General features: G+C 51.5%; 8 protein-coding genes across 9 annotated transcripts; 3 read left to right on the forward strand and 5 right to left on the reverse strand.

The window, feature by feature from the left end:
• Window positions 1-1,245: 1,245 nt before the first annotated feature.
• Window positions 1,246-2,591, reverse strand: NCU09765 (surface protein 1). Its single transcript, XM_953256.3, has 2 exons — window positions 2,414-2,591; window positions 1,246-2,348 (listed from the first exon to the last, which is right to left on the reverse strand). Exon 2 carries the CDS (start codon window positions 2,317-2,319, stop codon window positions 1,426-1,428), a length of 894 nt encoding a protein of 297 aa, XP_958349.1. The 5' UTR covers window positions 2,320-2,348; window positions 2,414-2,591; the 3' UTR covers window positions 1,246-1,425.
• Window positions 2,592-3,115: 524 nt separating this feature from the next.
• On the reverse strand, window positions 3,116-4,598 carry NCU09764 (hypothetical protein). The gene is made up of 2 exons (XM_953255.2): window positions 3,746-4,598; window positions 3,116-3,682 (listed from the first exon to the last, which is right to left on the reverse strand). The coding sequence occupies exons 1-2, from the start codon at window positions 4,527-4,529 to the stop codon at window positions 3,249-3,251; spliced, it is 1,218 nt and encodes a 405-aa protein (XP_958348.1). The 5' UTR covers window positions 4,530-4,598; the 3' UTR covers window positions 3,116-3,248.
• A 1,296-nt stretch (window positions 4,599-5,894) lies between these two features.
• Window positions 5,895-7,091, reverse strand: NCU11416 (hypothetical protein; the record flags this gene model as incomplete). Its single annotated transcript, XM_001727932.2, has 2 exons — window positions 5,895-6,169; window positions 6,236-7,091. 2 exons carry the CDS (start codon window positions 7,089-7,091, stop codon window positions 5,895-5,897), a joined length of 1,131 nt encoding a protein of 376 aa, XP_001727984.2.
• A 613-nt stretch (window positions 7,092-7,704) lies between these two features.
• On the reverse strand, window positions 7,705-9,078 carry NCU11417 (nucleoside-diphosphate-sugar epimerase). Its single transcript, XM_001727933.2, has one exon. The coding sequence runs from the start codon at window positions 8,805-8,807 to the stop codon at window positions 7,788-7,790; it is 1,020 nt and encodes a 339-aa protein (XP_001727985.1). The 5' UTR covers window positions 8,808-9,078; the 3' UTR covers window positions 7,705-7,787.
• A 979-nt stretch (window positions 9,079-10,057) lies between these two features.
• Window positions 10,058-11,620, forward strand: NCU09762 (hypothetical protein; the record flags this gene model as incomplete). The annotated part of the gene is made up of 2 exons (XM_952778.2): window positions 10,058-10,407; window positions 10,534-11,620. 2 exons carry the CDS (start codon window positions 10,058-10,060, stop codon window positions 11,375-11,377), a joined length of 1,194 nt encoding a protein of 397 aa, XP_957871.1. The 3' UTR covers window positions 11,378-11,620.
• Window positions 11,394-12,384, forward strand: NCU09761 (hypothetical protein). The gene is made up of 4 exons (XM_952777.2): window positions 11,394-11,540; window positions 11,604-11,808; window positions 11,873-12,185; window positions 12,241-12,384. The coding sequence occupies exons 2-4, from the start codon at window positions 11,746-11,748 to the stop codon at window positions 12,327-12,329; spliced, it is 465 nt and encodes a 154-aa protein (XP_957870.2). The 5' UTR covers window positions 11,394-11,540; window positions 11,604-11,745; the 3' UTR covers window positions 12,330-12,384.
• Window positions 12,385-13,614: 1,230 nt separating this feature from the next.
• NCU10809 (hypothetical protein) lies at window positions 13,615-17,540 on the reverse strand. Its single transcript, XM_001727934.2, has 11 exons — window positions 17,187-17,540; window positions 16,478-17,091; window positions 16,284-16,382; window positions 15,991-16,196; window positions 15,906-15,939; window positions 15,653-15,828; window positions 14,776-15,580; window positions 14,531-14,716; window positions 14,226-14,376; window positions 13,875-13,964; window positions 13,615-13,778 (listed from the first exon to the last, which is right to left on the reverse strand). Exons 1-11 carry the CDS (start codon window positions 17,280-17,282, stop codon window positions 13,743-13,745), a joined length of 2,493 nt encoding a protein of 830 aa, XP_001727986.2. The 5' UTR covers window positions 17,283-17,540; the 3' UTR covers window positions 13,615-13,742.
• A 322-nt stretch (window positions 17,541-17,862) lies between these two features.
• Window positions 17,863-22,612, forward strand: NCU09760. 2 transcript variants are annotated; one of them, XM_011395347.1, is made up of 8 exons: window positions 17,863-18,343; window positions 18,422-18,445; window positions 18,520-18,712; window positions 18,774-19,169; window positions 19,243-19,821; window positions 19,893-20,004; window positions 20,099-20,383; window positions 20,445-22,612. In XM_011395347.1, exons 1-8 carry the CDS (start codon window positions 18,080-18,082, stop codon window positions 22,513-22,515), a joined length of 3,924 nt encoding a protein of 1,307 aa, XP_011393649.1. In that variant the 5' UTR covers window positions 17,863-18,079; the 3' UTR covers window positions 22,516-22,612. The 2 variants fall into 2 exon arrangements, with proteins under 2 accessions (XP_011393649.1, XP_011393650.1); XM_011395348.1 differs by lacking the exon at window positions 18,422-18,445.
• The last annotated feature ends 938 nt before the right edge of the window (window positions 22,613-23,550 follow it).

The following is a 23,550-nucleotide window of genomic DNA, read 5'->3' on the forward strand; positions in this document are numbered from 1 at the left end:
CTTCAAGATGATAAGAAGGTCTTTAGAATTTGGTAAAATACATGATAGGTAAGCCAAAGTCTGTTATAGAAACCCACAAAAGCTCTGGCTTTGTTGCGCCAGACTGACGAACAAAGAAGGGCTAAATGGCATGGCATCTGGGTCTTAGAAGTTGGAATGGGACCTAAGCAGCCAGCCGACCGAGAGAGATTATCGCCAGGCAGACTGAGTTCATTGCGTCGTGCCAGCACCGGCGCTGATGATTACCAGTGCAGTTCTAGAGTCAGGTCACTCACTCACTAAGCTGCATCCCACCATGACTGTCTGGCTGCGATGGGCCTGAAACGCCTGCTAGAGAAAAAAAAAATTACGGTGAACGACGCAGTGGTGGTAAAAGTATCGATTGATTGTAAAAGAGAGAAAGTTAGAAAAGTACATTGTACCTAGGAAGAAAGAAGGGGGACTTGCGCCAAGAAAACGCCAAGAAGTGGTGATGGCTTCAACAGATAGGTAGGTATTCACATCAAGTTGCGTCAACCACCTTCATCTGGTGCCACCCCACTCCCCCTTTTGGTCTGGCAATTGGCATTGCTGGTCTTGCAACGAATGCCTGTCACACGATAATAGATTGGTGTGGCTACTCTACTGATGCTGTGCTCTTATTTGCCTACGAAATTTCACACTCGGTAGAGTAATGGCGCTTCATTTCCCCACGGACAAGCCGAACAAACTGTTCCATTCCTCTATCAAGTAGATCCAGATGGAATTCCCATTGACATGGCACTTATCCCCCTCGATGCATTGTTCCCAGTAGAACTTGACACTCTTGATCAATTCATTGGTTTCTTTCTCTCAGGCTGTGTGTGGTCTGCCAATCGTGGATGACGACCTCAATACTATCTTGGGCCTATATTATTTTAAGCCAGATCCGCCAAGGGTCTTCATCGGACGACAAGACTTCTGCTACAGGTTTGTCAAGCACCTCCATCGAAGCGGATTGAGAGAGAAAGAAACCAGTTATTGGCTAAAAGAAATTTGAATCATCAAGGCAGCTCAACAAGGGCGGAACGCAACCACCATGGGTGGATAGGAATGACAAGACGAAGCCTTTCCACGCCAAAGGGTTGACACCGATGGAGCGCTTCGGGGCCGAACGTTTCGGGGATGGGTCGTGGCACAATGTCAATACCAAAGAATTAATGGTGTTTGGGCACTCGACCGTCATTTGCATGTTAGAGGAGCAAAGGAGCTCATGGAGGAAGAAGGGAAGGAAAAGCATCCAAGGGACAATGTGATTCCAATTACTCATCTCTCGCCTGACTACCGTGTACTCCATAACAATGTTTTCGTCAGTCCTATAATCCAATACTCGACAAACTCCAGCAATGAACAGTACAGGATCGATACTTCTTTCCATTTAACAGCCCCTTCTAATCATGTCGTCCTTCAACCCAAAGCATAGACCGCGACCTCCACATCCGGAACCGCAGCGTCCTCCTTGCCGAACAGATCATCCCTATAAGCCGGATACGCCACCAACTTGTTCCCATCATCAATGACACTCAACGTCGTGAATCCCTCTCCAGGACCAAACTGGCCGCTCCAGCTTGAATGCACCTCATACGGCCCGCACAAGTCATCTTGGCTCTTCTCATGCTTGGGAGAGCGCGAGGCAGGCACATCGGGGCCGAGGGACTTGATGGAGAACGAGCAAGGGGTAGGAGCGAACGAGGGGCAATGAGTGTCGATGATGAAGGACCAGTCGCAGACCGTGTCGGCGTCGTCACAGTTTCGAGAAAGGGAGTGAATGGTCCAGGGATCGAATCTGCCGCAGGGATGGTCCTGATTCTGGGTGTCTGGCGATGAGTCGGTGGGAAGAGCGTCATCTGGAGATCCATCGTCCTTGTTTGAGGAAGCATCATCTCCTGAGGAAGCTTCATCGCCAGAAGAATCTGTATCATTCGACGGAACTTCATCGTCGGATAGATCGGTGTGCTCCTCGGATGTGGTGGCAGCCGGGACCTCTGCAGTTTCGATCTCAAAAGCAGTTGCAGGAACAGTCACAGACTCGGCAGCGATGGTGGCAATGGTGACCTCCGCAGACGTTGAAGGGACATCTTCTGTGTTGCTAGGGTATAGGACTGGATAGATGGTTTCCTCAGCGAGGGCTGTGATCTCTACAGTGGTTGTTGCGATGGACCCAGCCCCGGTGAGATAACCCTCGGAGTAAGGAGGAAAGCCATGGTGGTAAGGACGATCATCGGGCGTGGGGAGAGGTTTACCGTGGCAAACATGAGAAGCGGCGAGGAGAAAAGTGAGAACGAGGCTTGTGTAAGGCATCGTGGCGGTTGTCGAATGAGACTGGGAAACTGGTAAAAGACACTGTTAGCTAACATGATGGTGATGAAGTGGATGGAAAAATGGTCAAGCTCACCTCTCGGTAACTTTGGTGTTGTTGACGCGTCGATGCTCCGGGGATGAAAGGTTGTCACCAAGAAAGCGCAAGTGGATACAAAACCAAGAAAAGCGTGAATAATGCCCAAGCAATGTGATACGTAGTGATGTGGTTTCAGAGCAAAGACGATGTTGTGCAAAAAGAAGCAATGTGGCTGATGGATCCAGACGGAGTGAGTGAAGGGAGAGGATGGGAATCCGAAAGAGTTTAAATGGCCGCTTGATGGGCTCAGAGTTGTCGCCTTCAACTATGTGCTCCTTCCTTACACACCAGCTCGTGACAGACAAGAGGAGTGGATTTCCAACTCTCTACACCCGCTGCTAGTACCTAGCTGAGTCGTGCTACAGAAAAGGAAAGTGCGGCTTCGGGGGTACAAGCATCCACATGAGCAATGCGCGGGTGCAACTTCCACTACTTGGATACAACTGAAAGTCAATGAAATCACTCGTGGCCGACCTCAGTTCTTGTGAGCACCCTCGTGACTCCTGGATGTGGATGTGGAAGTTGACGCTGACGTTACGTAGTATCTGCTCGGCCCTGGTTTCCATGTCCTGCCTTCGTGTGCTTGTGGAAATAACCAAAGTGCTCTGGGCCGAATTGTCCAACGGGACAGAATTGGACAAGTCCGACACAAGAGTTGCCACTGACTTCTTTGAACACAAAGTGACAGAACGACGTGTTGAGCAAACAAGTGTATTTACGTCAAGTAAAAGTATGAACAAGAAGAGAACAATAAGTATAGTATGTACATGAATCCACATCCACCTCATCAACCATCTACTACTAAGAACTCCCCTGCTGCATCTGCAACAGCTTAGTAGCACTGCGAGTACCAGTCATTGACCTTGTTGCACTTGTACGGGGAAGCGCAAGCCGTGCAGCCAGAGAAGCCCTTACCACCGCACTGGGCGTACCGAGCCGCAGTGCACGAGCCAGCCGAGGTGGTGGCAGCAGGAGCGGCGCTGGATTTACGAGTGCAGGTCTTAGTTCCAGCCTTGGAGGTGGTGACAGCAGGAGCGGCGCTGGCGCTGGTCACGGCAGCGACGGTGGTAGAAGAGGAGGCAGAGGAGGTGGAAGGCTTGACGGGGGCAGCGCTGCTGGTGACGGCAGCAACAGTGGTAGAAGAGGAAGTCGACGAGGTGGAAGGCTTGACGGGGGCGACGCTGGCAGAAGAGGTGGAAGGCTTGACGGGGACGGCGCTGCTGCTGCTGGGGGCGCTGGGTGTGCCGGGGTTGGAGGAGGAAGAGCCTGAGACGCAAGTGTTAGTCTTAGAGGTGCTGACCTAGGAGAGGTGGGAAGGAGTTGACGTACCAGGACCAGCAACGGAAGTGGTGATGCTGCCGCTCTCAATGTAAACACCCGAAAAGTAAAAGTCCTCAGTGGCATCCGCATAACCGTCACGGGGAAGCTCGAGAACACCGACGTGCCAGTCAGCACCGTTGCTGCTGGTGCCGGCAGCCTGGGGAGCAATAACCTGGGTAAGGGCATCGCTGCCGGTAGAGTGCCAGAAACCGACAGTGTTGGCGTCAAAGTCGATCTCGTAGGCAACGTTGTGCCACACGTCGGCGTCCCAGTTGACGCTCCACTTGGTCTGGCCACCGATGCACCACCTCAGCAGGGGATCCGAGGTGCCAGCGGCGCCCGACTGCCAGCCCGACTTGAGCTCGGTGAAGTGGCTCTCGAAGAAGGCGATCTGGTGCTCGCGGGTGAGGGCAGGGGCGTTGGTGTCCTTGCGCATGAGGGAGAAGTGGTAGAAGACCTTGCCCTTGTTGATGGCGGCCGTGGTCTGGGGGATCAGCTCGGTACGGCGCATGGTCTGGCCGTTCCAGAAGGCCGTCTTGTCGAGGGTGATCTTGGCACCCTGGCTGGAGCCCGAGTCGGCCGGGTTCTTGAAGCTGGGCGAGAGGTTGACGTAGGAGGTGACCTCGGACGGACCGTGGATGTAGTACTGGTAAGGGCCGACCTGGCTGCTCCAAGACCACTTGCTGAGGTCGGTGGCGGAGGTAAGGTCGTTGAAGCGGCCATCCCAGAGAATGGAGCCGGCAGAGACGGACAGGGCCTGGGCCACGAGGCCAGAGAGAAGCGTGAACTTCATGGTGGTAGTGGTGGCGGGGTGATGGTGGTGGTGGTGAGGATGGCTTGGTGGTGAGGATGGCTTGGTGGTGGTGGTGGTGGTGGTGGTGGTGGTGGAAGACAAGACACTCCAGGGAAACATGGCGGGAAGCCAATCGATCTTATAGCAATTGACTTGCATGACAAAGTGGTATCGCGTCACCCCTTTTTTTGGTCATTCATCATGATGGAGGCTCAATCTACCTTGTTCTTCCGGGGTTGCCATTCCCGGGTCCCTGGGCTGGACGAGCCGAGGTGGTGGTGCTGGTTGGGGAGAGCAGGCCATGACTGGTGGTGCCGAGATTGAAGGCGCAATGCTTGTTACGCTCCCTGGTCAGGTTCAAGCTGCCTATGGTCAAGCAAGACATCGCAATGGCGGGCCGTTCGGAGCTCGATGTGACGCTATTCAGGGACAAAGGTCGATGAGGTTACATTGTCGCGGAGGAAGGCCGGAAGGAGAGGTCGCAGGGAAGTGCTGAATGAGGAAAATAGCGGAGGCCAAGTCGGTGGAGGCGGCGGCTGCCCTTCCCGACCCGCTGAAAGAAGCCCTGAAGAAGCCCCCAAGCCCCACCATAAGGTCACTCAGTGAAACACTCGTTAAACGCCAACCGAGCTGTTGGTCAGAGCTTTTTTTCCTGTTTTTTTCTGTTTCTGTTTCTTCGTTCGACCCGGATAAAGCGACTGTGCGCGATTCCAAACAGCCTGTGTGGGCCAAGGCACATGTCACCTCCGGCAACCTAGATTAGTGGTTAGGGTTAGTGGTTAGGATTAGGTGTTAGGGTTAGGCGTTAGGGTTAGTTCCGGGGGTGTAGGGGGCCGGTGAGAGGCCCCATCGTGTAAATGAAAGTTCAACGCTTTAGAAAAAGGTGGTTTTGAGCTCTTGTTGTCGTTGTCAAGACAATGACATATGGTGGTAACCTTAGTAGTGACTTTGGTAGTAACCTTGGTGGTAACTTGCGGTCGCGAAAGTTGGCGCGACAGGTGCCAAGCTTTGGGTCTTGGCTGAGCTTGGCTCTCAACTTGTATGGACCCACACAGGCCATATGGAATCGAGCACAGTCGCTTTATCCGGGTCGTCTTCGTTCCTCCTTCCCGCGCGCACAACTCCGTCAATTTCCTTCTGATTTGTTTCACATCTCCTCTGGTCCTGGACAATGTCACCTGTTTCGACGCGCGCGCTTCGAGGAAACAACCCAATCCATCGGATACGATAATCATATTAACCACACTCAAATAACCGACGTCCGCGATCCGATCAGTTGCCTGTCACATGTCATGTCATCGACAACTGAAGTCAGGATAAAGTCCAATACTGAGCCCTAACCCTCGCCCATCCCTATCACCACCATCACCACCACCACCACCACCAGGCAAACAAGACCAAAGAGTTGAGGCCCCCCACGAGAATGAGGAACAACAAGTTGATAAAGGCCCTCTCCACCCACCGCTTGTTACATTGCTCTTCTCTTGCTTTCCAACCACCAGCAGCCGCATTGGCATGAGGAAAGGACATGTCTGGTATTTCCTTGCCAAGGAACTGGCAGAGCGGTCCCCAGCCGTCTTCGATATACCACTCCAGCAATCTGTCGGGCGGAACTAGTCCTCGGATCATGTTGCAATGATCTGTTTGTTTCGAGTTAACATTGTTGAGTGGCACTGCATGTGGAAGTCCAAGACAACACAACTCACCTCTCCAAACCCACATCCCTCCTCCCCCTCTCACCACTCTGCCCAACTCCCCGTAACCACCAACACATCTAAACAGTGACGGCCACAGAAACCGTTCATACACATGCCACGCCCAGAAACACTCCCGATCCAACCAACCCGCAATCCAAAACCCCCAACTCTCATTCGCCCTGATGATTGTCTTCACCAACGACTCCTGCCATTTGTCTTCGTCCCTTCGCATATTCAACACCACCTTGGCTTCGGGGTAAGCAGCAATCAACTCTGCAGCAAACACGGAAGCCGGCGCATCTGTCACGGCCTGGCAATGGCCCAGAAACTCCTCAAAGTCCGTTCTCATTATCACCGGCTGGGACTGGGAGTGGTCACCGGGAACAGGGTAGAACTTCTTCCTCGCCAGTCTTACCCAACCGGGAGAGTAACAGAGATCGGAAGGGTCGTAAACAATGTCCCAGCCGTGGTAAACGTGCGAATACCCGAGGTGGGAGAGAGCTTGGGCGAGCGACTCGGTGCCGGTGCGGGGAAAGCCGACGCAGATGATGCGCATGGGGCGGAATGGGTCCCGGACTCGTGGCGGAGGGGGGTTTGGAAGGCGGTAGACGTGTTCGAGGAGGGTCCAAATGGGATTGCTGAGGGGGAGAGAGGGCAAGGTGGTGAAGAGAGTGTGGATGGCCGTAATGAGGGAAGACGGGGTCATGGAGGACGGCGAACTTCTCGGTGAGTTTGAAGCCACACCGGTCTTGTCGTTCAGATCATGGTGAGTGTCATGGTTGCTGGAGGCCTCAGGGCTGTTGACTTTGTCCCGCGGCTCGGGCCGGACCTTCAGCTGACGACCATCGGGGAGGGCAATTGCCATGGTTTTTGGTGCTACTGACAAAATGCAGGCAAAGGTAAGGAGCTAATGATCGTATCAAATCTCAGTCAATTGAGGCAATCCGGGAGCCGCTTGCGCTTTATCTTCTTTGTTCTTTCCATACTCCCAGCCATGTCCAGATGGTTCCCAATCGGAGTATCTCCATTGACTTCATTGCCTGAATGGCACAACCAACCGCCAGGGTTACGCAACTAACAAGCTCATCGGGACCTATAAATGAGCTCATATCGCGGCTATTTGTTGTATTCATCACAATGAATCCTGGTTCGCCTTAAAAGCCTCTATTATAGGAGGCAGTCGCAAACTCCCACGGACCAACTTACCAACGACGTGGCTCGGATCTCGGCAGACAATTCCCCATGGGGTAGGCCCGATATCGCCTGCATAGACGGGAAACTCCGGCTCTTGCAATCGGTACTTGTGTGGTTGGGATGTCGTGGTCAAAGACTGAACAACCAAGGAACACAGCATTGAGGCTCAAACGGTTGTACAACCCTGTCTACCATTAACCACGCTGTGTACGTTAAGACTGATATATCTGTCACATTGGCTCGGTATCTTGCTTACAAGTCACACATGGCATAAATGCGAGGAGCACGGCAGATCTCTGACCTCCCATTTCTGCGCACAACCTATCATCTGAACACAACACAAAAAAAGCCGTCTTCGAGTTTCCGTTCACTCACTCTGCTTCAAACTCTCCACATACTCCCCAACCAGCCCGTCCACCCCCTCATCAACCACCAACCCCAACTCGCCCACCGCCCTACTTGTATCAAAATTCGTCGGCCAGCTCCTCAACACCTTTTCCAGTCCCTCATCCCTCTTTTCCTTGACCAGCCCCAGTTTCTCCTTCCCTCCGTACTTCTCCAGCGCATCCAACAACTCCTGCACACTGACACTAATGCCCGGGAAATTGACACTCCTCCTATGCTCCGGCAACTTATCACTATCCATCTCCAACACCCTGACCAAATTCTCCGCAATCGTCGACGGGCTCGACAAGTACGACCTAAAGCTCCGATCCTCAATCGGCACCACGCACTCTTTTCCCGCCAACGGCTCCCTAATAATGCCCGACAAGAAACTTGACGCAGCCGCCGTTGGTTTACCCGGTCGCACCGAGATAGTAGGGAAGCGCACGACAAAGCCCACGATATATCCCTTGCGATGCAAATCGTTGATGTACGTCTCCATCATCAACTTGTGCGCGCCGTATGTGCTTTGCGGGGTGGGCGTGACGTCGTCTGTTACGACGGCGGGTAAGGGTTGGCCGTAGACTGCTTGCGAACTGCTGTATATCACTCGTGTGCCGGGGGCTTGGGTGCGGATTTCGTCGAGCAATAAGCGCACGGAGTCGACGTTGACTTTGAGAGATAACTCGAAATTCGCCTCAGAGCCGGCGGACATGATGCCGTGGAAGATGAAGACTGCGGATAACTGTGCGCCGTCTTGGAGGGTGGAGGAAATGAGGGAGGAGACGAAAGAGGGGGAGGTGATGTCGCCTTGGATGGGGATGACGTTTTGAAGCCGGTCGGCGGGGATGGAGGAAGAGGCGGAGGGGACGATGGGAGGCGCGAGGTCGGTTAGGTAGATGATGTGTTGGGAGTAGTTAGGGTCGCGGAGGAGGCGGGTGGCGAGGAGGGGGCCGACGAGACCGCCGGCGCCGGTGATGAGGATGGATTTGCGGGCGGACATGGTTGTGGTGGTGGTGGTGGTGGTGATTCGCCTGAAGAGGGATGAGAGGAGTTGCGAAGTCGTTGAGGTGGATGGAGTCCCGAGGAAACGGTTGATGAGGGACGGGAGTAAAGGTGAGTTTTGTACTCACGATATAATCGCAGGGGAAGCGTGTTCCGGCTTCAACGATATCATTTCTCTCGTGGAGAAGATGGGGGGATATCAAGGTAACATGGCTGACTTCTGCACCCCGCGTCTGGGTAGCGTGGGCAGCGTGGTCAAAATGCGGGGGAAACATGCCTCGGGTGCATGAGGGGGGCATCACCATCGGGGACATCGTGGAAACCAATCCGGATTCGAGGACTCCTGGGGAATGAACTCTGCGTCTTTCAATCGGTCGATCGTCATCGTCTTTCCCCCACGATGCTACAGATGCTCGGCTCGACGTCTTCCTTGGTGGGGGTCACGGTTCTGAACAGCGGTTCCTGGCGGCTTTCCCCGCGTTTCGGGACGCATTGGCACGAGGAGCCGAATGTTCGGGATACTGTATCCGGCTTGAATTCTCTTTGGTCAAAGTCGGAGTTTTTTTTCTTCGTCAATCGCTGACCATTTGTTGACTTCTAGATGTCAGCCATCATCAGTCGGCGCGGGCCTTCTTGTTTCCCCAGTACCTTATATACCATCTAAGTCTAACGGCCTGTCTTGAGTTGCCACTGACGCCGTAAATAGCATCATCCGCAAACATGACAGACACTGTGCAACCATGCCGCCCTCAGCCTTTCACCTTGCTTTACCCATCTTCCCAACCATGGCACTTCGGTGCCGCTTGAGCGCATCATCAGCGCGGCCTTCCGTCCAGTCTTCAACCCAATTGAGTTCCTTCGACTGGGAACGCCTCAATGCTGAGACCTCTCAGCCCTAGCAGGTGTAACCTTCAGTCCTGGTTTGTCCTACGCGGGTGCTTGTTATTGGCAGTTGAGTTACGGTGGCCAGCCGCCAAAGCTGAAGTTCCGTCGCTCCTCGGGAGGTGGCCTATCGCTGTAATGTAATATCGGAAGCGGCACGGAACGAAGCCTTGAGTGTTTCTACCCGGTTCCTCGCACCTGTCTCCTTTCATCGCATCTGCCTCTCGTCTATCTTGGATTGAAGCACCAAGAGGCCGGCTTGTCGCGGTGGAGTTCATCTTTTGTGTTTTCGCATCCAGCTCCAGTCCAGTCGCTCTTTAAACATCGAAAAGCAGCCAGGACTTCAATTGAACGATCAAATTCAACATGTCCTCATTGCGACCGCCGCCTGCGCCAACCCCGACGACACTCCTCAACAAAAAAAGGGCATCACCGACCCTCGCAGAACCAGAGTCCCTCATCACTCCACCAGCGTCGATAACAAAGTCCATCGCATCTCGCTACTCGCAGATTCACAACCAGGAAAACACAAGTATACGGACGGCCGGTACCCGTTTGCAGATCCAGGTCGACTTCAACCGCGGACTGTGGAATTTCTGCCTGGCAAACAAGCAAATCGTGGGCAACTGTTGGATGCCGGGGGCTTGCTTCGATCAAGACAAGTGTAAGGATGGGTGCGGGTTTTTGGATAGGAAGGATTTGAGCACTGCGCTGTGGTAGGTTTTTTTTTTCTTTTCTTTTTTTTTTTCTGGAACTTTGGACTCGAGGATGTACGAGAAAGATAAGAAAACAAATGGAAGAGTGACCGTGGAGAACAGGAATGTTAACTGACCGTTTGACAGTTCAAGTCAAGACTCCTCCGGGAACACCATCCGAGCCACCATCTGCGTAAACGCCTACCTCACGCTCGACAACGGGCTCGGTCCCTTCCAGAGGATCGATTGTGGCTGGACCACCGGCATAAGTCATTACACGGCTTCGCAAGCCGATGCCATTCGCAATCCTGCCGTGACCACCACTACGTCCTCCTCCTCGTCAGGTTCCTCGTCATCAACGCCCCCCACACCATCTCAGTCGAGCGGCAACGGTGGAGGCAATAACAACTCGGCCAACATCGGCGCCATAGTAGGCGGTGTCATTGGTGGTCTAGCCATTATCTGCGCCTTTGGCTTCGCCGCCTACCTCGTCTGGGCCTACCGAGTCCGAGGCCGACGACGGAAAAAAACTGCTCACAATGCCTCCGAACCCCTGAACGGGGGCAGTCACGGCGACGGTAGCGATCTATTTTCTTCATCTTCTTCTGCTTCGGAGGACGACGACACACCCAGCATGACCACAAACCTACCTCTAAGGGCCAACCTACCTCTAAGCCATAGTCCAGACACCGGTGGCCAACCGTACCAGCGGCCTCCTGAAGTGGCGCAACATGCGAGAGACGCGGGAGATGGCAGTGGTGGTTGGGGGCCAAGGGAGATGGAAAGCGGATTCGAAAGAGGCGGTTACGCACACGAACAGCAGGGACTACATAGCGACGGGTCGCATGAGGTGTTGTCGGTCGAGAAGGTGGTGGAGATGCCGGTGAAGATTGAGCCGGTGGAGATGAGTAGTGGGTGGGAGGATCAGCCTCCTGGGATCCGGAGACCTGGGAGGGAAGGAGGAGGGGGTTATGGGCATGAGATGAGTTAATAGGAACGGAGGAGGAGACGAGTGGTCGTAATAGAGCTCCGGTCGACCACTTACGGGAAAGACTCAACGCACGAGGATCTTCATGCTCCATCAAATGGCTCTTTCCAGTGCCAGTCGCTACTCTACCTCCAACTAGGTCGCTTAGGGCGTATTTTCTGTGATGGTACCTTACCATGATCCTCTAGCGCCAACGACTCGGTGACTAACCCTATAAGGTTCGGGCCAGGCCATTGCGGTTACACTCGAGTCCGCTGGGTTGGGGGCCGAGATCGAATGACTACCCCAGTATAAGAGAGTCGGGATCACTCAACCAAAAGTAATACGAGGAAAAGGACTTGACATGGGCACGGAACTGACCCCGCCATGGCATGTATAAGTCGAGGTCAGCCCACCTCCTCGCCCTGTCCATACCTCTATCTACCTCTACGCTGGTATGAACTGATTCCATCCTCTTGATTTCCAACTGCCTGTCAACCTACAACTGAGCTTTCACAGAAGCAGCCCATCATGGACCCAAAAAAGGATGAAGCAAAGGCCGAACCCGAGCCCGAGCAGCCCTTGGTCCCCACACTCACCAAAATTACAGATCCCAACAACGTCTTCTACACCGATGAAAACGGCGTCAAATACCATGTATGCCTCCCGCGGTCAGGCGAACACCTCAAGACTGCCGAAGCCAACTTCATGTCATACACGGACGATAAGGGCGTCTACAAGGAAATTTACCTCCCACAGGGCACCGTGCAAACGGCCTGGGACCACCTGGAGAATGAGCGATGGGACGAGCTGGCCAAGTTTGAGCCGTACAGTAAGTACCAGTACCTCTTCCTCATCTGACAGACTTGTCCTAATGTATCTTGTAGCGGGTCAGGGATATACCGAGGATGATTTCAAGGCGTTTGAGGAGCGTCTTGAACGACGACGACGTGAAGGACGAGAGAAGATGTTGTAGAGTGTACCTCTAGGTACCTACCTGGGGAAGGTTCCACTTGTCATCCATTGCAGTGAGGGACTCGTTCACCGAATAACCCATGCTTGTTGAAGTGGAAAGATGGAACGGAGATACCTACCTACCTACCTAGAGGTACCTACCTACTGATGGCGAGGATTATTGATTAATTGTCAGAAGACAGGCCTGCTACTCACTCCTCATTGCTCTTTTCCTCCTCAGTCGACACCTTTCTCCCTTTTTCCTTTTTCCTTTTCCCTTCTCCTCACCCCCCACTTCCTCTTGTTCTTCGCGTTTCTTCCCCTTTCCCTCTCCCTCAGTTTCCTCTTCCTCCTGTCCCTCGCCTCCAGAGTCAATATGAACAACAGACACGTCCACCACATTACCTCTACCCCCCAATGAACGCATCGTCGCGTTAGCCACGTCAATGCTAGCTTGACTAGGCGGGCAATGGCTGCGAACCCATTCCCTCTTCTCTTCCAATTCATGTTTCCGCTCCCCGTTATAAAAAGTTACCGTCCATTCGAATGCCGATGCGTCGCATTGATCATACTCACTGTCTGACGCCTCTAGCTTTCAAAACCTCATCACGCATGCTCATAAGCCAACCATGAACAGCTGGAGGTGACGCATCGTTAGCAAAGATGCGCCTTTGAACTCCCAAACCAGTCGGTCGATTTCTCGAGAGAGGCGGGCACCGCCCGGCAACCGTTCAAGCTCTTCGTACGAGCGGTAGGGACGAGGCTCCCGTTCTAACTGGCCTGGTTTGGTAGGGAAGTTGTGCAAGTTTTCATTGTTGTCTGCGTGGTCCCTGTGTTGTTTGAACCTGTAACTGCCCGATGAAGGAAAGAAGTTGAGAAAGAGACCGGACGTGGAGTGGCATAGGTACCTCTAGGTACCTAGGTACACATCACCCCTGGAAAGTCCGTTAGCGCGGGACTTGACTGAGGTACGCACTCTTCGCTACTCAACCACCATTACACCACATTTCATGCAAGTATTTGGTATCATCCAGATCCGTCTTCAATGGTTTATATACTTTATCCAATTGTCCGTTTTGAATGTTCATCTAGTTATCGTGTCATCTTTCTATAAGACTTTGCAAACCCTTGTCACAAGCACCGCGCTAACAAACTTGTACAGCGAAATCGCACTGCACGGGCCAGCTGAGTTTCGTCTCTCTTTTTCTTTTCCTTTTTTTTTTTCCTGTCTTTCTTCTGTTTTTGTTTCTTTTCTTCCTCCATCTTTTTTGAGGTATCCTTGAAACTACAATGCTCACTTTGCAATGCGCAATTTCTGTTTCCTATATCGAACTTTCCTAGTTTATTAAATATCTGTATGCTTGACCCGCGTTCAGCGTTCCCAAAGATCCCCGCAATTTCCCTGCATCCATCTTCCCCAGCGCACGCAACTTCTTCACGAAAGGTTGGCATCCAAAACGAACTTGAAGTCCTGAACACATTCGCAACAATATCATGTCAGCAATCCATTTGCTTTCTCATTTTCCTTCTGGCGAGTGTAGGTGAGGGTCAGGTCAAGATCACTTACATCCAGTCTCTCGTTCACCGCATCACCGCTGGCCGTACCAAAGGTGAAGCGGGAAATGTTCTTCTTCTTTTGTTGAAGGGAGAGTATACTCTTTGGTGTGTTTTGTTAGCTCATGTTGCCTTATTTTCTGGGTTTTCTTCTTGTTTCTGCCGTGTCTTCCAGGTTCTTTTGTTGCTTCCCTGGCCTCTTCTAACTTGCTCTGGCTTGTGTCTTTCTTTTGCCCTTTTTGTTTTAATTTTTTTTTTTTTTTTTTTTTTTTTTTTGGTTAAGGGGTGGGGGGGGGGGGGGGGGGGGGGGCCTGGAACGGGAGAAAGTTGAGTTTGATCCTTTGGTAAAGTGCAATGGACTCACCTGCTCAACGGTCCCCTTCATGATGTACCTTGTCACTACAACCTCTTTCGTTTGACCCATGCGTAGCGCTCGGCCGATGGCTTGTTCCTCGACTGAGGGGTTCCACTGCGGTTCGATGATGTGGACGTGGCTTGCTGCCGTGAGGGTGAGGCTTCGCGGTTGGGGAGATATAATTAGAGGTACTGTATGGTGGAAGGAGATAAGGGCATGGGGAAGAGAGGACGTGAGGAGGGAGGGTTTACTCGGTGAGGAAGGTGAGGAAAGGTGAAGAGACTACTGAAACGATAAGGTGAATCATTGCTTACCCGACAGCCCCTGTGCCAATTGACATGAGGAGGACAGGGACCTGAGAGTCTTCCTGAAAAGCCTTGATATGTCTCAGACGCTCTGCGTTACTGGTTCGTCCATCGATCTGCGCGTGAGGAATTCCAGCTTGCTGCATAAGCTGGGCGAGATAGCGGAGGCTCGATGTCCAAGCCGAAAATATTAGACTGGCGGAGCGTTAGCTGTCAGGAGTCGAGGTGCTGCCTGAAACAAAATAACTACTTACTGCTTGATGCCAGTTTGAGATTGGAGGGCCTGGAGCACGCTGTCTCTGACCTTCAAGAGCTTTGTGGAGAGGCCATTGTCCATGGACAGGATGAGGGGGCTCATTGCACGATCGCTAACAGTCCCTGGCAAACTAGCTGGCGTGAGGTAGCCAGTGTTGCTTGCTGATCTCTGGGTGCGAAGTGGTCGCGAGCACTCGGGACAGAATTGATGATCCTTCAACAACAGAGATCCGTCCGCATCTTGCGATGAACAAAGCTCACACAGCATGTCGGTATCCTCTGTTGGCTGTCCGAGGTCGCCCGGCGAAGACTGTATAGGTGGCAACGTTCCAAGGTCGCACAGTCTACGCAAGCTTGTAAGAGTTGTGAAGAACACGGTGACTTTCTCATTTTTGACCTGTTTAGGCTTGTTGGCACTACTGACAATGTCATCCAGTGCACGTTTCGCGGTGCTCAGAATCTTGTCATATGTCTCCTGTTCCTGCATTGAGAGTTGCAGATAGACGGTTTTTTCGGATAAGTTGGGTAGGTTAAGACACTTGTTGGTGCGGCGAAGACAATGCTGGCGAAGATATGACCGTAAGGGATCAGCACATCCTTGATCTCCCTTCTCAAGGGGTTCAAGCACATATTTCCGAAACACAGTTTTCTCAGGATACGGCGGGACTCGAAGAAAGTGGGCGAGAGACGCCAGATCATCGAGCTTGTTTTGTATGGGAGTGCCCGTTAAACACCATCGGCGGCTCGTGCTAAGACTGGTAGCCGCTCGGAATTGCTGAGAGGATGCATTTCGAATCCAGTGTGCTGTTATTGCCTAATTAGCAAGGGGTTTGTTATGATGTCCACATACACTGCAATGGAAAGTTCAGTTCTAACCTTCGTCCAGAACAACTCTATACCACTCCATTTTCTGAAGTAAGCGAGCGTTCTTGTGATCAGCAGCAAGCGTTCCGTATGTTGTAAGAACCACATCAGTTGACGCCATCGACTCGGGACTCTTAGGTCGACCTTGACCATGGAACAGGATGAGATTCAGGGCTCCAGGCATGTGACTAGAGGTACGTAGTTCGCTTTAGCTCACCAAAGGCGCCAGCAACTCAGGAAATGAAGTGCTGTGCGGTGGACATACCTCGCTATCTCTGCTACCCAGTTGTGCATGAGCTCTTTGAGTGGTTAGTGCAGGTTTGGAACAGGGGAGTTGAACGAAAACTTACGCGCTGAGGGTACAACAACCAGAGTGGCTGGTGTTGGTGTTCTTCGTTCGGGTTCAGCGACGTTTCGCGACTGGAAAGAGAAATGAGGAAAGTTGCGAGCATCCTCTACAGTGCATAGGATCGTTGTGAGTATTGTAAGTGACTTGCCCATTCCCATCACGTCGGCAATGAGCCCACCGTGATTTTCTTGAGAAACTCCCAGGCTACTTCATAGGTGAAGGTAAGGTAGGTAAGCATCTGTCAGCACTGTGCCGTACGTTTGGTGTCTGAATGTGTTTGATAGGAAGACATACCGTGGGCACATGGAGGTGCTGACACTAGCTTTCGAAGCTTGAGAAAACCGGTTTCCAGGTTCTCGTTTGAGGATGAAGATAACAGCCTGTATCTGATGCCTGGGTGTTCAGTTAGCAAGCACAATGCCTGGTGATGTGTCCGTGCATGGCCAGAGTCCATAGAGGTAGAGGTAGACTCGAGAGCGAAAGCGTACCTCTTCAGCTTGGATTTTAAACCTAGAGGAGGGCCAAACGACAGTGACTCCTCAGAAGACACCTCGTCCAATGAACCCATGATACTGTTGATCTCACTAGCAATTCTTGCTCTGACAGCCCACAAAGAATCGTCGTTGATATAGGTTCCGACGAGATGGTTCATGTTTCGGTCACGGCCAGGAAGCGCCAGCCACTGGGGATTGGAGTAAACAACTTCCCGGCTGAGTTCCCTCGGATGTTGAAGGAAGGCGGCGACTTTTCCCAGTTTATCGGCAGCATCATCCTCGACAGCTTTGTTCTGGGGACCATAAACATTGACTGACATCCCTTCCAGCACTGCGCCTTTCTTGATTCCCTTTCCCCGTTTTATGAGGGATCCTGCGGCAAGAAGTGCGTCGAATCTGACATTGGGTATGTGATCCAGAGCCGCGAGCCAGTTTTGTGTACGTTGGTCAACAATAGCAATTGCTGTCCCGCTTTCAGACGATAAGCAGAAGAAGCTCCCGAACCTCGTCACGGGAAAAGAGACGAACGAGACATGGTTGCTGGTTTGTTGGAGTTGGCTTTTAAGTGCTTCAAACCCATCAAGACACTGGGCTTTTCCGTCGAATAACTGATAACAGTCATGTGAGTACCTAGTCGTTAGTCAAAATTCTTGAACTCGTTAGGTAGGATGTGTGGTTATGAAGCGGCTCATTGGAGACTTACGGCTCCATAGCAAATCTGCGTGCGACTATTGCTCACAGTGCTTTCTCTGAACGTGTCTGAGAAACGTCGTTTGGTCGTAGGATGATCGGATGCCATTGCTGCGTGGCGATATAGCTACTGAGGTCTTCGATTCCAACCTAGGTAGAGATGACTGTATCATGAAGGCTTGCACGTAGAAGTATGCTGAACGGTATCGAACTGCCACGATTTGGGAGACATGGTGACTAGGTACCTATTTGAGCTGGACTGTCAGACCGTGGCGAAGCCGTAGGTAGTATGTTTTGATTCATGTTGATTGGAGACATAGATATGAGAGGTTGCTCATGTATGGCGGCTTGTTTTCCACTCGGCTCAATCACTCGAAGTGATGGTTGGTTCTCAGCTGTACGTGTACGTGTAAGCACTGCCATGTTTGGGCGAGTTCCAATGTCCAATCACTGATGTATCACTGGTGTGGGCACGCGGGGGAAGGAGGTGTGATGGTGGCTTGGTTGCGCTAGCCCGAAATGTCCCTTGTCTGTTTGAATGGGTCGCAACCTCCGTCTACCTTCAAATTGCGTTACATGGCCGTCAGCGGGAAGGTACACTCCAGTCTCGGGGTGGGAGCCTTATGCGTCGCCCACCAGGACAGTGAGCCTCCGCGCGATGACACGTCATGACAACTGAAGCAACCCAACCTTCGGCAATCTGCACCTTTGCTGTCAAACTCTGGAATGCGCCTCACTCCTGGCATCGCTCAACTTGCCCATACCTCCCATTGATAAAGTCCGCTTTTCTTTCAGATAAGTGATGTTGTCTACTTGATCTTCACCGACGCTTTCCGCAACATAAAAAGTTCGACCGACGTTGTCTTCTGTTCGCTTTCACTGTTGTGCCGCCATCCACATTCCGCCATGCCACAGGCGCAACGCCCAGACGGTTTTACGCGTGCCCTGGCCAAATTCAAACAGGGTCTCGATCCTAGCCTTGCTCAGCAGTTTTCCATCAGTACACTGGAAGATGTCCGGGTATTGGCAGACAAAATTCAGCATGAGCAGGGACCGCAAGGAAAGCTCCGCCACCTCCAGCGGCTCGAGCCCTTTATTGAAGCAATGACCCAGCTTGGTACCGTTATTGAGGTCTTCACAAACGCATGTGATTTCATATGCTTCATCTGGGTATGGTGATGTGATATTTGTTATACATGAGTACCTCTGCCCCTATATACATTAGTTCCACTGACTTTATGACGACAGGGCCCCATCAAATTCCTTCTTGGGGTGACTACACCTTCCATATTGCTGACTTTGCGTAGCATTGTTCTTGTGCTAATCGTATTCCCCGCCCTCCACAGCTTGCAAAGACACACCTCGATTCCCTCAACAAGCTCCTCGAGGCGTATGGAAAGATTGCTTCCAGCATTCCAGGCATGGAACGATATAAAGAAGCCTTCCAAAGCCATCCGCCTTTGGCCCAAGTGCTCGAGGACTATTACTCTGACATCCTCAACTTCCATGAACGAGCAATCGAGGTTTTCAGGCGACCGAGTATGCTACTGCAAAGCTCTTTTCCTTTCATCAAGTTGACACAGCTCTAACGCTATTGCAGACTGGAAAATGCTCTTTGACGCTGCCTGGAAAAGGTTCGACTCAAAGTTCGGACCTGTTCTCCAAAGTCTAGAGAGTCGCAGAGCACTTCTGGACAGTGAAAAGGCATCGGCGACCCTCTTTCAGATTCACCAGGCACTGGAGGAGATCAAAGAAAATGGCAGAGAACAAGCCGATGTGAAAAGGCTAGTGGAGGAATTGAAGCATGAGCAGCAAAAAGAGCTGATCAAAAAGAGATTGGATCCTCCAAACTACTTGCGGGATCACGAGCAACTCTTGCGGGAAAAAGCCCCCGATTCAGGGCAGTGGATCTTCGCATACCCCAGATATCGAGTGTGGCATAACAGCAGTGATTCCGGGAGCAGGATACTCTATGTTCATGGGAAACCAGGTGGTGGTAAGTCTTTCTATACCTGGAGGTATCTTGCCCCCGAGTCACAAGCAGGGCATACAACTGACAGGTGTTATAGGGAAAAGCACTTTGATATCCACCGTCATTGAACAACTCCTTGGTAACAAAACGGCCGGCGCTGCTGTGGCCTTTTTTTACTTCCGTCAGTCACAGGAAGATGCGTCCAGGGGTAGCTTAAACAATCTCCTGCGCGCACTTCTGTACCAGCTCATCGATCAAGACCCTGACCTGACCGACTGGATTACCAGCATGTCAGGGAACGACAGACTCCGACTCAGCTCCACCAATGTATTGCAGGATCTCGTCTGCAAAGGTGTAGGGACACAGACAGCCCTTTACTTGGTTTTAGATGGGCTGGATGAGTGCCGAAGTGGGGAAGAAGAAACCATTATTAAATGGCTCTTGGGCCTGAGCCAGTCCGTCCTTGGACTGAGAATCATTGTCGCAGGCCAAAGAGACGATGTCACTGACGGACTGTTGTCTTCCCAAGCATCAATATCTCTTGACACATCAATCGAGCATCACCGCGACATCACGGCTTATTGTCAAAAGGGTTCCGAGAAGATATGCAGAGACTTCGACGCGGAACCGTCCTTGGAAAAGACAATGGTGGAACTTGTTTCCAGAGGAGCTAAAGGTATACCACGTTTGATCTTTAGGTTAGTTGCTTGATAGTCGACTGACCGATTTTCATCTCATATTACCTAGGCATGTTTCTTTATGCAAAGATAGTCCTCGAATATCTACTCGACCAAACGTCGGTCCATGACTTGGAGGAGCAATTGAAGCCAGGGGTCTTTCCTGAAAGCCTAGAGGAAGCGTAAGTCCACACTATATTTCTTTGATGTGGAAGGATGGATCTTGTGACTAGCTGGGTACCGAACGAAGCTAAGATAACCTACAATTCGTGACAGTTACAAAAAGGTCGACGAACGTGTGTTTGAGAAGTCTGCCCGACCGAGAAGCGCCGCTGCGAGCGAAATCCTGAGCTACGTTATCAGCTGCAAGCGTACGCTCTTCTGGAGGGAAATACAGGCCTTCTTCTGTATCGATGCGTCGAAAGGGGAAGTAGTCCACAAGAAACTGATGATCAAGAGCTACAAGGAGCTCTGTAGCTCTTTCCTGGATTCAAATTCTTCCAATAAGAACTACACTGGGCCCGAGGACGAGGTGGTACTAGTACACGAAACAGCTCGCGAGTAAGTTCTCGCCCCTTGATCCACCTGACCTTAATTTTAACTAACCTATGAATTCAAACAGATTCCTCATACGAAAGAACAGAGTGAACATCCATGAGCTTAATTCCAGGCTCTCGGTATTCTGTTTTCAATACCTTACATCGCCGCCATTCACTCTCGGAGTTTCAGACGAAGATGTGTTGTCGCATGCCAAAAAGGGATACTACGCCTTACAAGACTACACAGTCCAGTACTGGTTCGACCATGTTCTCGAATGTATCAACTCCTTTGACCCAATTTCGGACCGTTACAAGTGCCAGGAGGTTTTCAATCTCGCCCGGATCTTCCTCAAGTCCTATGGAAACCGCGGAGAGATGGCAGAGCTCCTTCGGGCAGAGACTTACACGGCGTTCGCTGATGCAATGACCCAGCACCTCCCAACTCATGGCCAAGAACGCAACTCTTTCTTCTGCATCGACATACGAACAGAGTCGCTTCGGCAAAAGATCGCCAAACTAGACTTTGGAGCCTTCACTGCGGAAGAGCAGAAAGTCTTTGTCAACCTCCACGGGTCCAGAACGTTATACAAGTGCTCAAAACCCTGGTGTGACTTGTTCAAGGGGGGACTCGCGAGCGAGGCGAACCGAAGAAAGCACATCGACGAGCACGAATTTCCACATCGATGTGCATATGATGACTGCATGGGGTTCAAATTGGGATTTAGTACGGAAGACGAACTTCAGAAGCACAATACAAAGTGGCATACTCATAGAGACGACGCCAACAGCTTTCCCAAATTTCCCAAGCTAGAATTGTCACCCAGCAGTTCTGGAAACTCCAGCGAGAGTAGCCTCCACGAAGCGTGCGGAAGAGGCGACGTCTGGAAAGTTAAGCAGCTTCTGGAAACCGATGTGGGAAAAAAGGAGATAGATTGCCAAAAACCCACAACATATGGGTGGAGATACCCACTTGAAGTCGCCGCCGAAATGGGACATAAGGACATTTGCGATTTGTTGATATTCAACGGTGCGAACGTTAACATCAACAATGGAGCACCACTCCGAGGAGCAGCGAGGAAGGGTCATCTGGAAGCTTGTAAGCTGTTAATTTCCAACGGCGCGTCCGTCGACATTTCTTTTGGACGGCCACTCCGAGAAGCAGCGGAGAAGGGTCATCTGGAAGTTTGTAAGCTGTTGATTTCCAACGGCGCTTCCGTCGACATTCTCAAGGAATTACCACTCCGAGAAGCAGCGAAGAAGGGTCATCTGGCAATATGTGAGTTACTGATATCCAACGGTGCGAACGTCAACATTTCCTCCGGAGCACCACTTCAAGAAGCAGCATGGAATGGCCAGCTGGCAATATGTGAGTTGTTGATACAGCGAGGAGCGGATATAAAGTCCATGGGCGGGATCCAGTCATTACATGATGCAGCAAAACACGGGGACATCAAGATAGTCGATTTACTTCTCCACCAGGACGGCATAGAACCGAACAAATCCCACCAAGGTTCCACGGCGGCAGAAGCGGCAGCTGCCGCAGGTCAAATCTCGGTATTACGTTTGATGGAGGCCTCTGGAAAGGTAGACATGAGCATAAGTGTCAACCTCCTTCGATCAGCTTGCAAAAATCGAAGTATCGCCACTGTATCGGACACAATTCAATACCTACTGAGTAACGGTTATGCCGATCAGGCGGACGAGACATGCGCATGGAGGATTCTGGGTGATGTAGCAATTGGCGGTACCGAAAAGCACATAGCCAAAGTCGAATTGGTTTTCGACATGCTACTCTCCACGGCGAACCCGGTATTCAGCGACATCAAGCGTCTCACAAAAGAGTTGGGGTATAATAGAGAAAAAAAACAAAAGCGAACGCCCTTCTTGATCTCAATCATGGAGTACCCGAAATGGAGGACCAAACGTTCCGCTTGGTCTGAATTTCTCGAGAAGAGAAAGGAGTTCGAAATAAAATGGGACGATGAGCTTGAAGAAGCTGTCGACAAGTTTGTGAAGAGAATTGAGGACAACAGGAGCACGACAATTGTTGAGGATCCGCTTGTAGTGTGGGGCAAGGGCAAGCCGTTGGAGACTGCGAGAGAGACGGATGAAGACATGGAAGAGGAGATGGATGAGGAAGACGATTTGTCTTGAAGGGCACATAGTCCGTACATTTCTCGCATTTGCTTTTGTCTTCGATCAATACATATTTTTCCGTCTATTTCCTAACATCATATGACGCTATCAAAACTCTTCTAGCTTTGTTGGGAATCTGTATTAAACGGTATACTTCATCTTCGATACTTGGTATCCTTCTTTGAGTTAGACTGCGAAATGAGACCAAGAAAACTACCTACCTATTGAAAAGGTACCTCTAGGTTGCTTTGGAGGTAGAATCGCGAGTGTAGTTCCTTTGCCTTCTAGCACTTGAAAAACAGACGTACCTAGGGATTTTTTGAGCATGCATGGAGCGTACCATAGCTCTTGTATCTCCTGTTCCTCAACCAGCCGCCAAAGGACCAAAATTCAGCACCTTGGGCGCCCCAAAAGAGGCGCAATGGAAGGACCTGCGCTCAATGACAGTTCCAGATATAAAGAAGGGATATTTGATTCAGAATGCAGAATGATCTCGTAGTAACATTCCGAGCCATAACTGGATGGGGCCAGGCCGGTGCGGTGCCTGCGCGTGCCGCTACCAAGGGGCAAGTACATCCTATGGGGACACTCGCTCTCAAGTCTCCGTCCAACAAGTAAACACCAGATTCCTTGCAAAATGCTTCAGACAAAATAACTCAGAATCCCTTCTTAGGCAGCATCCCACCTGTTTCAAATGGGTAGGTAAACAGATACGGATGCAATATGTGCTTAATGATACTTGTCCCTGGCTAGAAGTGTCTGTAGCGGCTTTTCATTTACAGCGGGCTGGTGGGCACGGCGGCCCGGGTATGGTGGGGAGGCGGTGTACCTCAAAACCACACCACGTAGATCGATCATCAATCTACAACTCAATACCTACACCTTTCATAGCTACCATATATCAATACGTTCCCTCTTGCTGTATATTCTTCCATAAAAAGAAAAGATGAGAATTGATGCGCTCACGCGCCTGGTCGGTCAGCCGCGGCGGACTTGTCACTGCGCGCTTGGACCACCGGCCTCCGCCCTCCGCGACCGGGAAATGGATGTTAG

Source organism: Neurospora crassa, linkage group II, assembly GCF_000182925.2.
Source record: "Neurospora crassa OR74A linkage group II, whole genome shotgun sequence".
NCBI classification, from domain to species: domain Eukaryota; kingdom Fungi; phylum Ascomycota; class Sordariomycetes; order Sordariales; family Sordariaceae; genus Neurospora; species Neurospora crassa.